This window comes from Thalassophryne amazonica, chromosome 6, assembly GCF_902500255.1.
Source record: "Thalassophryne amazonica chromosome 6, fThaAma1.1, whole genome shotgun sequence".
NCBI lineage: Eukaryota > Metazoa > Chordata > Actinopteri > Batrachoidiformes > Batrachoididae > Thalassophryne > Thalassophryne amazonica.
The window spans coordinates 80,173,759-80,188,285 of record NC_047108.1 but is presented as its reverse complement, the minus strand read 5'-3'; the positions used below and the strand labels follow the sequence as shown (position 1 = coordinate 80,188,285).

The 14,527-nt window shown below is 43.5% G+C and overlaps 1 protein-coding gene across 1 annotated transcript in view; it reads right to left on the bottom strand.

Annotated features, from left to right (window-relative positions):
- The window catches only part of top1 (DNA topoisomerase I), a 74,648-nt gene that overhangs the window by 29,980 nt on the left and 30,141 nt on the right, over positions 1-14,527 (bottom strand). The window contains 4 exon segments of the mRNA XM_034172591.1: positions 4,387-4,530; positions 4,670-4,814; positions 11,797-11,984; positions 12,509-12,631. Coding sequence (XP_034028482.1) covers positions 4,387-4,530; positions 4,670-4,814; positions 11,797-11,984; positions 12,509-12,631 — 600 coding nt within the window.

The window sequence follows — 14,527 nt, the reverse complement described above, 5'->3', positions numbered from 1 at the left end:
CGGGAGGAACCGAGGATCCCAAACACATCCAATGGCAGGTTTCGCTCCACTGTACCACCACCCCGGACGGCCAATCAATCCGGGGATTGTGTTTCAACATCCAGGGGAACCCCAGAATCACACGGGAGGTAGAAGGAGTCACAAAAAACTCAATCTCCTCCCTATGATTCCCTGACACCACCAGAGTTACTGGTGGTGTCTTATGTGTGAGTAAAGGGAGTAGGGTGCCATCTAGTGCTCGCACCTGCAATGGTGTAGGTAGCGCCACCAGAGGGAGCCCTACCTCCCTGGCCCATCTGCTGTCTAACAGATTCCCTTCTGACCCTGTGTCTACCAGTGCTGGGGCCTGAAGGGTTAAATCCCCACTAAGGATTGTAACTGGGAGTCGTGCGGCAATATGTGTGTGTCCCACGTGAATTTTTTGGCCCACCCTAAGCCCAGTCTCTAGGGGCGGGCGTTGGTGTTTAACCGTTCGGGGCAATCGCTCAATTGATGCTCCATTGAGCCACAAACAAAACACGCCCCGCGTGGAAACCTCCTCTGTCTATTAGGTGGTCTAAATGTGGCCCTGCTCGTGTCCATAGCTTCGTCAGCAGGGGGAGCTGTCGCCCCACGGGACGTAGAGGCCAGGGAGCGTGGGAAGGGCGGACCTTTCTCGGACCCGGAAGGAAGAGGGACGGCGCGCGCCCGGCCACGTCCTTCGTCTTGTTCCCGACGGCGTTCCTCCAACCGATTGTCTAACCGTATAACGAGATCAATAAGCCCATCTAATTCCCGCGGTTCATCCTTGGCCACTAGGTGCTCCTTTAGGACTGACGACAGTCCGTTTACAAAGGCGGCGCGGAGTGCAGCGTTATTCCAGCCGGACCTCGCAGCCGCGATGCGGAAGTCGACTGCATAAGCGGCTGCGCTCCGGCGTCCCTGTCTCATCGACAGCAGCACGGTTGAAGCGGTCTCTCCCCTGTTAGGGTGATCAAACACAGTTCTGAACTCCCTCACAAACCCAGTGTATGTGTGAAGGAGCCGTGAATTTTGCTCCCAAAGCGCCGTAGCCCAAGCGCGTGCCTCTCCCCGAAGCAGAGTGATCACATAAGCTATTTTGCTTGCGTCTGACGCGTACATGACGGGACGTTGTGCGAAGACGAGCGAACACTGCATAAGAAAGTCCGCGCACGTCTCCACACAACCTCCGTACGGCTCAGGAGGGCTTATGTATGCTTCAGGGGATGGTGGGAGGGGTTGTGAAACCACCACTGGAACATTAATATCTAGCACAGGATCGACAGGAGGAGGAGCTGCAGCAGCGCCCTGAGCGCTCGCCGCCACTTGCGCGGAGAGAGCCTCCACCCTGCGGTTCAGGAGGATGTTTTGCTCGGCTATTTGATCCATTCGAGCCGTAAAGGCGGTGAGAATATGCTGTAGCTCACCAATCACGCCTCCTGCAGATGCCTGCGCTCCCTGCTCTCCCATTGGTTGTTCAACAGCCTGGTGACGCCCCTCGGAGTCCATGACGCTGGCCGAGATATCCTGTTGGGAAAGTGTAGTGACACGGACCCACAACAGGGGGCGTAAATGAACGGACAATGGAAGGAGTCAAATTATAACACTTTACTGTTGTGAATGTCACAACCAAACACAGCAGATTCAGAATGTGCAACAGTCAATTAATAAAGGTGTCGTGTGGGCAGGCTTGACAATAGGAGACGCCCGTCTGGAAACGAACCGGAACCACACGATTTCCACCGCCACCTGAACCCGAGGAATACTGGAGCCGCCAAGTCCCGGAGTCCCCAGGTGGCCACCTTCCCGGCGTGTCGGATCTGGTACTGCTGGCAGAAAGCAAAAGACAGTCAAAGGGTGGGTGTGTGAACACCCAGTAACAATGGTGGGAATGCCACCTCCACCTCTCACTCAACACGTTGCAGCGGTCTCAGATGAAAAGGAGCGCCGTCTTGCACAGCCTCCGCAAAAACGACCGGTTCTCCTGCAAACACTCACAATAACAGATTTATAAATCTCACAAAAAGGGCTGAGAGTATTACCTCCAGATGAAGATGATATCTCGGCAGTTTGGTGGAGGTGTCTTCCTGCTTTTATACCAGATGTGTTGATTAGTGACAGCTGTCACGGATGATGGGTGACAGCTGTCACCACGGCTTGTTCCTGAGGCGGCAGCGCCCTCTCGTGCCTGAAGCCCGCACTTCAGGCAGGGCGCCTTCTGGTGGTGGGCCAGCAGTACCTCCTCTTCAGCGGCCCACACAACACTTTCTTGACTTCAATGAAAATAAATACTTGTTTTATAAAAAGTAACATAAAGACCTCTTTCTTGACCTCATATTTAACTGTTGACAGCACTGTAACAGTAAAACTTGCAATTTCTAACCTATATTGTTTATAAATGTAACTATTAAATTCTTTCTAACATTTTTCTAACATTTAAATTCTCTCTAAACATTTTACTTGTTGAAATTATTAATATTTTAAGAAGTATTAGTAGTTGTAGTAAAAAAACAGCTTCAAAACTGGATCTTTAATCTAGGGGTGTTGTGGGGGGGCACATCCCTGCCCCACGCCTCCATTCCATCTGGATTCGCCCCTGCTTTGGCGTTTGAGCACAAAGAATGGATAACATTTATTTATGCAGAAAACATGACCAGGTTTACAGGTAAGAAAGTTTTATTGAGTTTTCACATCATGGGGTCCTCAGAAAGAGAGTTTAGGTGCATTTGAGTGGAAAATAGTGTTACTAGTTGTTGATGCGTCGCGGAGGATCAGCTGTTTTTAGCAGCAGATACGGAGCGGCTCGGAGAAAAAAAAGCATAAAAATGTCTTTGTAAAGCTCAGTGCAGGTGTGCTGTTTTCACTGTGCTTTAAGAGGTGAGGACGAGTTGTAGCTGTTGCAGAAAACCGCGGATGAAAAGCTCACAGCTTGCTTAAAGTGGGCAGTTCAGTCGAACCCTGACCTCCTGCCCACGGACCAAGTTTAATGCTGCTGTCGACCCACAATGCAAAAATAATAGTAACGCACAGTGACTTGGAGAAGTAACTTTAATCTGATTACTGATTTGGAAAGATTAACGCGTTAGATTACTCGTTACTAAAAAAAGTGGTTAGAGTAGAGTAACGCGTTACTTACTACCGGCATCACTGATGCTGACAAATTATACCTTATTTGTAGTCTTTCTGATGCCTGATTTTGTTTTGTTTTTCTTGCTCTCTGTTTGAGGTGCGGCTCCATCCAGAAATGGGAGTGGATGTCTTTTTATGCAGGCCCCCCGTCCTGGACACCAGCATGGACTCCCAAAATGTCATGCATATTTGTATTGTCAAGTGTGTCTGTAGCATGGCCCAAGCAGAGGGTCACCCCTTTGAGTCTGGTCTGCTTGAGGTTTCTTCCTCAAATCATCAGAGGGAGTTTTTCCTTACCACTGACTACGTTTACATGCAGCCAATAACCCTTTCATAACCGGAATATTAGCAATAACCCGGTTGCGCACGGCCATGTAAACACCGCAAAAACCTGAATATGCTCATATTCCGGATTTTAAAAACCTGAATATGACCCCTGGGTTACTCCTTTTATAACCCGAATATCAGGTCATATAAACGCGCATTGGGATATCCCCACAGAAAGGAACATTATTTTGTGTTCTGCGCATGTCCTATCCGCAAGGAATCTTGGTCTTTTGAGTACGGCAACTACTTGTATGCGGCGCGTGCAACCCACCGGACACCACAAGCAGAGGTAAACAAGCATGGGGAAAGCCAGACGCGGCAGCACAGCACCACACTTTTGGAGCGAGGAGGAAACTGAGTACTTCATTAGTATCGTGAAAGACATGAATATAATGTCTTTTATTGATGGTAGAAAGTACAGAGATAGCGACATTTACAAGAAGGTGGCCGAAAAGTTACACGAAGCAGGATTTGCACGAACGCCAAACCAAATCAAGCACCGGTGGAAGACGTGCGTCGCTGTTTAGATGGGGATATTCCAAATGATACCAATGACCATGTATACAGGAGTAACTCTGTCTGCTTAAGCATGTAAATGGGTTATTCCTAATGATTCAGAAACCAGAATATTGACCTTATCCCGAATATTAAGGGCATGTAAACATAGCCACTGTTGCCTGTGTGCTTGCTCTAGGGGTTGGTAAGGTTAGACCTTAATTGTGTGAAGCGCCTTGAGGCAGCTTTATTGTCATTTTGTGCTATGCAAATGAAATAAAATATATATACAGTCTGTGATTGTTACTGAAGCCTTGTGTTCTCAAAAAGGGGCGAAAGTACACAGTAGTGGCATACACTAATTATGATTTTTTTTTAAACTTTATTTTCCTTCTCTATAATGGTATTTCATACAACATCAACATTTTTCCTTACCTTGTCTATGAAATACAAAGCCACAGCTCTTTGTCTGATCCTCATCTCTTTAGACTTCCAGTCGTCTCTATACTGGGTACGGATATGGTCCACACACTTCTTCAAGCGTCGAGCAGTCTCATATTTCTGCCAGTCCTTCTCCCCCTACACTCACAGAGTTAACAGGAAAAGCAATTATTTTGTTGTATTGTTGTCAAAAAATGACTAGTGCAAGATTTCTATTTAAAAACAAAATTGTAAGAAATGGTTGACAGTGAGGCTGAAAGTAAAAGAGTATAGGCACCTTAATCCTGGAACTTGGGTTCAACATAATATACTTAATGGATCCCTGGATGTTTTCTGTCCAAGATACCAGCCAAGTGACTTTGTTGTCATGGCGAACTTCCTTCCACTTTGTGCCTGGAGGAGGTTTTGGATACTTGGAGTCCCTACAGAAAAAAGTGCAGGATGTTAATGGGACTGAGAAATGCTTATGAACTTCATACCTATGAGGTGTGATACAAACTGCATTTTTCTGTACAGTTACTGTCAGCCACCCTACATTTGGACATTGCCAAAATCCAGTTTTCAAAAAGGATGAGAAATTCCTGGTTTTAACTCAATCATCTTGGCTCAATATGGAAAAAAACCTGCAGCCTTGAGACAACAACTACATCAGTTCAGTGCATGCCTCCACCAAGGCTCCACAGTGCTCTGTAAATTGAAGAAAATAAATCAAACTCTAATGCCAAGTCCACTTCATGAATCTACCTATACGGGGAGGTCATAGCCCAGAGGTTGAAGAGGTGGGCTGGTGGTCAAAGGATCCTTGGTTCTGTTTCTCCATCAGACAGGAAAAATCATTAATTCTGTTATCCAAATCACTCACCTTTGATTGTGATCACTAATGACCTTTTAATCAGGAGCTTTGATCATGAAAGCAAACTTTGATGCTGACTGTTGACCCTCAGTAGTGTTAACTGACAACTGATCTTTGATCCCAATTGCTGACATTTAATCCTGATTGTGAAAATTTGATAAAGTTCAAGACTTTTGATCTTTATCAATGATACTTCCTGACCTGACGAACCTGTTCACTGATCTTTGATGGTAACTTTTTTTTTCAATATTTTATTTCTGATTTTTCATATAACATACAAAGAACAAAGAAACAAACAGTGGCTCAGACACATACACATTGCCAGTTAAACAGTAACATCTCAGAGTAGAGACTGGGAAATATCTGTCACCTGGGCATAGGTTAACATGTCAAACTGCCTGAATCTCCTCCAGGTACGCAAGGAACAGACTCCAAGCACTTGTGAATTTTCTCATTGAACACGTTCTTAAGGATCTGAGTCTTTCCATTTGTATTAGAGACATCATGTCAGCGATCCACATTTGAAAGGAGGGGGCAGTAGAAGATTTCCATTCTTTCAAGATTAGTCTTTTGGCAACAACCATTCCTAATGCAAGGAGGTCCTTAATTATCTTTGTAATGACAAAAATGGCGAGTCCTGCATCAGGCTGAAGAGGCTTTTTATAGGCCTTAGAGTACCAGTCAAATATTTTACACCAAAAACCCGTTATTGAAGAGCAGAACCAAAAAGCATGAGATAATGTGCCATCTGATGTTTTACACCTGTCACAAATTGGTGAGACAAAGGGATAAATTTTATGCAACCTGACTTTAGAATAATGTAAACAATGAACAATCTTAAACTGTATAAGCTGGTGTCTACTGTTTACTGAGCAAGAGCGGATTATGGACCAACACTCATCTCACATAGATTCAGACAACTCCACACCCAACTCCTCTCTCCAGGTATCCCTTATTTTAACCATACGTACGTTAAGGCAGTCATCCAACAAGTACACAATTTTAGAAATTAAATGTCTGGAGTCAGGAGGGCTTTTAAGGACTTTGAAAAGCTCATGTTCTGCTGGGAGATGTTCGAAATGTCTCATTTTTGATTGGATGTAATGCCTAACTTGCAAATAACGAAAAAAAATTGGAGTGAGGCAGATTGTATTTTTCTCTCAGCTGGCTGAACGATGCAAATTTACCATCAATATAGAAATTTTCAATTAAAACTAAGCCCTTCTGTCTCCAGTCACAATAGGATTTGTCCAACCAAGGGGGCAAAAATGAATGGTTAAAACATATAGGTGTTTGTACAGAAGTTTCCGGTAATACCAGAAAGCTCCTAACCTGGTTTAAAATTCTGACTGAGTGTTTCAACACAAAGCAAAGCTTCCTAAGGGATTCAGTTTTATCAAACTTAGAAAAGAGCATGGCTGGTAAGGAGGACTCATTAACGTGTCATTATGGCTTAAGATGGATTTAGCCTCATCTTAAGCCATAAAGGGGTTGTAAAAGTTAGATTGTCTGTGGCTGCCTGTTGCCAAAACATCAGAACTCTAGTGTTGGCAGCCCAATAGTAATGTCTGAAGACTGGCATGCCAAGACCACCCTCCGCTTTGGGCTTCTGCAGATGTATTGTTCCAAATGTAGGAAACTATAATGGAATCTAGCTTCTTAAAAAATGCATAGGTTAGAAAAATCGGGAGAGAGGTCATCTTGATAGAGTTAATACGGCCAATCATTGACAAAGGTAATAATTTCCAGTATTCAATGTTTTGTTTAAGTTTCAATATGAATTCTGCAAAGTTTAATTTAAATATTAGTTTAGGATTTTTTGGTATAGTCAAACCTAGATAACATAAATGATCATTAACAATTTTAAATGGAATATTTTCCAGAAAACCTGGTGAGTAAGATGCAGAGAGGGGCATAAAGTCACTTTTTGACCAGTTAATTGGGTATTCAGATATTCTGACAAAAGAGTTTATAACTTCAAGTAGAATGGGAACTGACTCCACAGAATCCCGAAAGTACATTATTACATCATCGGCATATAAACTGATAAATGTTTCCACTCCTCCCACCTGAAGACCTTCAAGGCACGGATGTGCTCTTATTTTTAAAGCGAGGGGTTCTATCGCAATAGCAAAAAGGGCCGGGGAAAGAGGGCAACCCTGCTGGACCGAACGTTGTAAAGGGAATGGTAATGACCTATCACCATTAGTCAGAATGGAGCATGAAGGGCTAGCATATACAGTATCACCCTTACCCAGGATATGAATGTTTTGCCGAATCCGAATCTGCGCAATAACTTAAACACATAAGGCCTGATGTGTGACCCACCTGATCAAAGGCTTTGTGCGCATCAAGCGACAAGATTGCTGCTCCACTAGCACTGCTATGATCAGCATACATTACATTGAGAAGACGCCTAACATTTGAAAAAGAGAACCTGCCAGGAATAAATCCTGTTTGAACAGGATGAATGATGGAGGCCAAATGCTTATTTAACTGGGTTGCCAAAATTTTTGCAATTATCTTTCGATCAACATTTTGAAGCACAATTGGCCTTTGATCAGGTTCACTACTGTTTTCTTAATGTTGACCTTTGATTTCGATCGTTGACCTTTGGAATAAAAGAATACTGTACTGTATCTGATGTATGAGCTGGATCTGCACCAAAGTTTAATGGGTTCTTTCTTAGCCCATGCCTCACCCCTCCACTAAGTCTTATAAAACCTGATTAATTAGTCTTTGTGTAACTGTGCTAACAATCAAAGTGACATGGGTGAAAACATAACATCTTTGGCAGAGGTGACTTGAAGCGTGTCCAAACATTTAATCTTACAATGCCAAAAGTAGTATTTTTTGGGTCTGCTCTAAACTGCAATGGAATATTTCCAGATTAGCCCTTTGAGTAACATTTCAATAAAAATTATTACATTTATTTATGAGTTATCCTACCAACAAGCCAACAAACAAATGTGGGTGAATACAAACACACACACACACACACACACACACACACACACACACACACACACACACACACACACACACACACACACACACACACACACACACACACACACACACACACACATAGTTCTCACAGGAAGACCATCTTTGACACAGAGAGCCAACGTGTTAAGTCAAACTGTGGTTGCATGCACATAACATACTGGATAAAGTGCACAGCACAAGTGTATTTATTGCATGTCCCACTCCAGTTTTCTAGTTAGAATGCAAAGTAAGGTGCAGGGTGCAGAATGATTGTCCTGAGTGAATCAATTATGTGCATGTTTTGGGCTCCAATCACATTGTGGTCTCTCATTAGCTTTACGAAGATGGATGGAATTATACTCAACAAAAATATAAACGCAACACTTTTGGTTTTGCTCCCATTTTGTGTGAGATGAACTCAAAGATCTAAAACTTTTTCCACATACACAATATCACCATTTCCCTCAAATATTGTTCACAAACCAGTCTAAATCTGTGATAGTGAGCATTTCTCCTTTGCTGAGATAATCCATCCCACCTCACAGGTGTGCCATATCAAGATGCTGATTAGACACCATGATTAGTGCACAGGTGTGCCTTAGACTGCCCACAATAAAAGGCCACTCTGAAAGGTGCAGTTTTGTTTTATTGGGGGGGGGATACCAGTCAGTATCTGGTGTGACCACCATTTGCCTCATGCAGTGCAACACATCTCCTTCGCATCATCCGTGAAGAGAACACCTCTCCAACATGCCAAACGCCAGCGAATGTGAGTATTTGCCCACTCAAGTCGGTTACGACGACGAACTAGAGTCAGGTCGAGACCCCGATGAGGACGACGAGCATGCAGATGAGCTTCCCTGAGACAGTTTCTGACAGTTTGTGCAGAAATTCTTTGGTTATGCAAACCGATTGTTTCAGCAGCTGTCCGAGTGGCTGGTCTCAGACGATCTTGGAGGTGAACATGCTGGATGTGGAGGTCCTGGGCTGGTGTGGTTACACGTGGTCTGCGGTTGTGAGGCTGGTTGGATGTACTGCCAAATTCTCTGAAACGCCTTTGGAGACGGCTTATGGTAGAGACATGAACATTCAATACACGAGCAACAGCTCTGGTTGACATTCCTGCTGTCAGCATGCCAATTGCACGCTCTCTCAAATCTTGCAACATCTGTGGCATTGTGCTGTGTGATAAAACTGCACCTTTCAGAGTGGCCTTTTATTGTGGGCAGTCTAAGGCACACCTGTGCACTAATCATGGTGTCTAATCAGCATCTTGATATGGCACACCTGTGAGGTGGGATGGATTATCTCAGCAAAGGAGAAGTGCTCACTATCACAGATTTAGACTGGTTTGTGAACAATATTTGAGAGAAATGGTGATATTGTGTATGTGGAAAACGATTTAGATCTTTGAGTTCATCTCATACAAAATGGGAGCAAAACCAAAAGTGTTGCGTTTATATTTTTGTTGAGTGTATGAGGACTGCTTTCGTCCACCTGTGAAATATAGCAAAGATTCCTCCCATCCTGTCTATGGCTGATGCTGAGACCCTGATTCATGCATTTGTTTCTTCTAGATTGGACTACTGCAATGTTCTATTTTCTGGTTTACTGGTTTTCTGGTCCAGCATTAGAGCTCTCCAATTGGTTCAAAATGCTGCTGACAGACTTTTAACAGGAAGGAGAAAGTTTGACCACATTACACACATATTGGCATCTCTTCACTGCCTTCCTGTCCCTGTGAGATCAGATTTTAAGGTTCTGCTATTAACCGATAAAATTATTCACGGACTAGCACCTCCCTACTTAGCTGACCCAATTAAACCCTACATACCAGCCTGGGCTATGCATTCTCTGGGCACAAGATTATTTTGTGTCCCTAGGGTGAATAAAGTCTGTGGGTCACAGAGCTTTCTCTTGTCGTTCTCCTGTTCTGTGGAATGATCTCCCTGTTTCAATAAAACAGTCAGATTGTGTACAGAGTCCAGACTTAAGATGCACTTATTTTCCCTTTCGTATGGCTAGCATATTGGCATAGCATGGTACTATCCTTCCTACCCTTTTAAATTTATTTTATTAGTAAAGAGAGTGGGCTGCGGCCTCAACTTTATCTAAGGTCTGGGTCTTTTAGTGAAGCTTAGGACTAGTGGCTGGCAATCACTTGAGTATTTCTTCTGTTTTTCTTGTTGCTTAATGCTGACAAATTATACCTTATTTTTTTGTGTTTTTGCTGCTTGATTCTGTTTTTTTCTCTCTGTTTGAGGTCCCATCCAGAAGTGGGAGTGGGAGTTCTTCTGCAAGCCTCCCGTCCTGTGCACCAGCATGGACTCCCCAAAATTTCCTGTATATTTGTGTTGTCAATTGCGTTGGTAGCATGGCCCAAGCAGAAGGTCACCCCCCCTTTGAGTCTGGTCTGCTTGAAGTTTCTTCCTCAAATCATCAGAGGGAGTTTTTTCTTACCCTTGTTAACTGTGTGCTTGCTCTAGGGGTTGGTAAGGTCAGACCTTACATGTGTGAAGCGCCTTGAGGCAGCTTTGTTGTGATTTGGCGATATATAAATTAAATAAATTGAATTGAAGTGCCTTTATTACCTGTGTGCACAGGGTGAACTCAAGTGTAAGGTTTTCTAGCGAATTATCAAATCTGTGCCAATGTGTCACAAAGGAGATCAGCCACCAAAACTCACCGAGGTGAAGCAATAAAGCAGTAAGGTGAAATTTGTATTTTTCCATTTGTGTGAACTTTTACTTTGCTTGACTGTTGCTTTAATACAGTTTTGTTGTGTGTACAAGCAAAGTGTATGCATTGCAATTGTGACATATAACTATCAGAAAACTGATTGGGTTTTTGGTGGTCTATGGCGCAATCGCTTTCTGGCACTTCATGATAGCAATCCACCAGCGCTAACCACACCTCATGTGCCCTTGTATACTGAACTCCAGCAATCACATGCCCAATAGAAGATGGATGGAATGGTAAGTAAGATCATATGAACATGTGTGGTGAGAGGAGAGTGAGCATATGGATGCTTGTTGAACACGTTTAAAACAAACGTTTAGACATACGTCATATGAATTGTCCTGTTCTGCCTTTTTCCTGCCAAATCTGGTCTTCCCTTACAATGGATTGATGGGGACACCTTGTGGTAACAACTCAGAAGAAGACATAATGTCACATCATGGTTGGTACCACAGATTCATCAGAGAACAGGACACAGTGTGACCATTGTGGTACTTCTGACAAAAAGAAAATTCCCTGCTACCCCAAAAGTAGATTTGAGATTTACTTACACTACCATGCTGTTTAAACTTCTTATTTGTTGATTTAAATGCACCCCATAAGATATTTTGTAACTTTTAACTGCTGTATCAACAACTGGCTATAAAGACGATGATTTAGTTCTATTGCAAGATCAAGAATTTTTACCTGACAACCCCCAATTTTCTTGCAGAAAAGAAAAAAAATGCAAGCATGTACAATTTCCACATTAGTTCCAGTGTAAAAGAGTAAAATTAAATAAAGTTGTCTTTTTTGTTGATAACAATGTTGTTGAGATCACCCACTTGCTACAGTTAATAATGATGTCTTCAGGCCTGATACGGCGTTTCAGCATGCCCATCTTCGGGTGGTCGCCTCGTCCTCGGAAGAGGCCTGGTGGTTCAATGCGGAAGTTTCCGATACGCTCCTTGTGGTTGTCCATGATGCAGAAACCATATTCCTGCAGGACCTGCTCATTCTCCTCTTTAATTTTCTACAAGATAAAAACATGATCACTTAGTTGTTTTCAGTACTGGAAGAATTATATTATAATTTAAGAAACCTTTGTTTTTGTGTGTGTTTGTTTCTTTGTTCCATTAGTCGTCTGAGGTGTTGGGGCCAATTTCCACCAAACTTTCTGTGTGCATGTCAGCTGACCTCAGAATTGCCCTTAGGGGTTTTGTTTTTCCAAACATCAAGATCACTGGCATCAAATGTCAATATTTTGGCTTATTTGTCAGTTTGTTCCGCTACTCCCTCCCAGGTCCTTTCCACCCTACCTGTCCATAAACAATATGTTTTGGCAAAATTCTGGGTCATTTAGGTCAAAATGAATAATTTAATTTTATTTTTACTCTGATATCCACCACATTTGCACACATATGTAGTTGGGGCCTGGAATTGTCTAGGTTAGGCCATATTTTCGAAAGGTCAATCACTGGGGTCATTTCTACAGAGCAAAGTTTGGCCTGAAATAGCTGTGAAAAAAACAAAAACAAAAAACATATATATGCCAACCTGTTTCTCCTCTTTTGACATCTGTTTTTTGGCTTCTGACTGGGCCTTAAAATACTCATTCATCTCACTGAAGTTGCACTTGTTCAGATCGGTGATCTTGGACTTCTCCTCTAATGTCATTTCCTGAAACAGAACAAAAAAATCCAAAGCATGTCGAACTGAAACGAGTGGAACACCATGACTTCTGAGGACTTGGGTGTGTTTATCTGGGCTCCTACAGCGAAAGGAAAATAGTTTTAAAACTTTTTAGGACATTTCTTAATGCCAGTTAGGATGCAGGGGTGGTGGCCAAGTGGTCAGCGCTTAGGACCCCTTCACACATAGTATGAATAAATACAACTCAGTTCGACTCACGGCTCGTATGAGTAACCACATCCCGTAGCTGCTGTGAAAATAAAAACAATATAAAATGCATGCCAGCCACGGGATTCGAACCTGCACTTTCCAAAAGCTCTGATTACCAGCAAGAAACTTTGCCACTGAGCTACCATCACATTCCTATGAAAGGTGTGGGAAAATACCTGATATCAAGAAGAACACTGAAGAAAAAAATAAATAAAACCACACACCATTTAAAAACAGTGCATTTTATTGAATCCCTCTTATCGAGCAGGCAATACAAATATGATCTGTCTGTTCCTCTGTAGATGACCCATGGTCACAGACATACAGTCATGAAGTGCCATGAATGAGAAGAAGTGTTCTCTTATTATGGCCACATCTGCTGGCAGTATGTCCAGCCGGCCCTGCGCGCATGCTGCCCGACATGCGTGTCTTGTGGATGGCGCACCACAGGACTGACACCATGTCATGTGGAACAGAGCCCACGTTGGTCAAGTGACATTCAAATCGTTGCTTCATGTTATGATCTGACGGTCGGTTTCACCTGGGGTAGCCTGTCAATGTGCGCAGTTGCGCACCGTGCACACGTTCGCTACAGCCAATTGCAACAGCGATATACGGGGTCTGTGAGAAAAGTATCCGACCTTATTATTTTTTTAAAAAAACATATGGATTTGAATCACGTGTGATTACATCAGCCAAGCTTGAACCCTCGTGGGCATGCGTGAGTTTTTTCACGCCTGTTAAAGGAGATTTTTTTAATGAAAGACGTGCGGACGGACTGGCGTGTCGGCTCGCAGCCGGCGCCGCGTGCCCGCCACAGGAAAAACACCTCCGTTGGAAGCCTTAAGGACAAGTTGGAACATGCCCTGCTGTTAAACAATTTCTCAGATACTCACTCAACTGAAAGCCACCAAAAGCTGCCTGGATTTTACAAATGGTTATCAAGACGGAGGTGTTTTTCCTGTGGCGGGTGTGCCGCGCCGAATCCGTCCGCACGTCTTTCATTAAAAAAATCTCCTTTAACAGTGGAATGTCCAGATAAACTGCTGATTCCGAGCTCTTCTAAAACTTCTCTGTTCTCTCACGACGTCCTGGGTCAACAGAGGCTTAAATTTGGAGGTTTTCAGCTTGAAACAGGATGACGACGTCACCTCGGAGCGCTGCGCGACGTCCCGCTCCGTGGGAAGTCCTTACAGTGATAGAAACAATCCAAAATCTCTCATCAGCCATTAAAATTTACACCTAAAACCAGCTGAATTTCTCGAATGATGTCCACTCGGATGTGCCTCACAGCTTTTGAAAAAATTTTGATCAAGCACAGCGCCAGTCTCTCAGCAACTTCTCAGACAGTGAAAATCCGACGAGGGGGCTGGACCACTCCTTCCACAAGGCGTGCTCACAGCCGAATGACGTCACCGACAGGCGTGAAAAAACTCACGCATGCGCACGAGGGTTCAAGCTTGGCTGATGTAATCACACGTGATTCAAATCCATATAGTTTTTAAAAAAAATAAAACTGTCAGTTTCTTTTCTAATAGACCTCGTATGTTTTTATGTATGTCCATGTGAGGACAGCAAGCAGACACACGCGTGTCACAGTGGGCAGTTGTTAGGTCATGTCTGTCCAAACACGGTACGTGTTCTCCACCTGGGATGTCTACAATGACAGCTCAC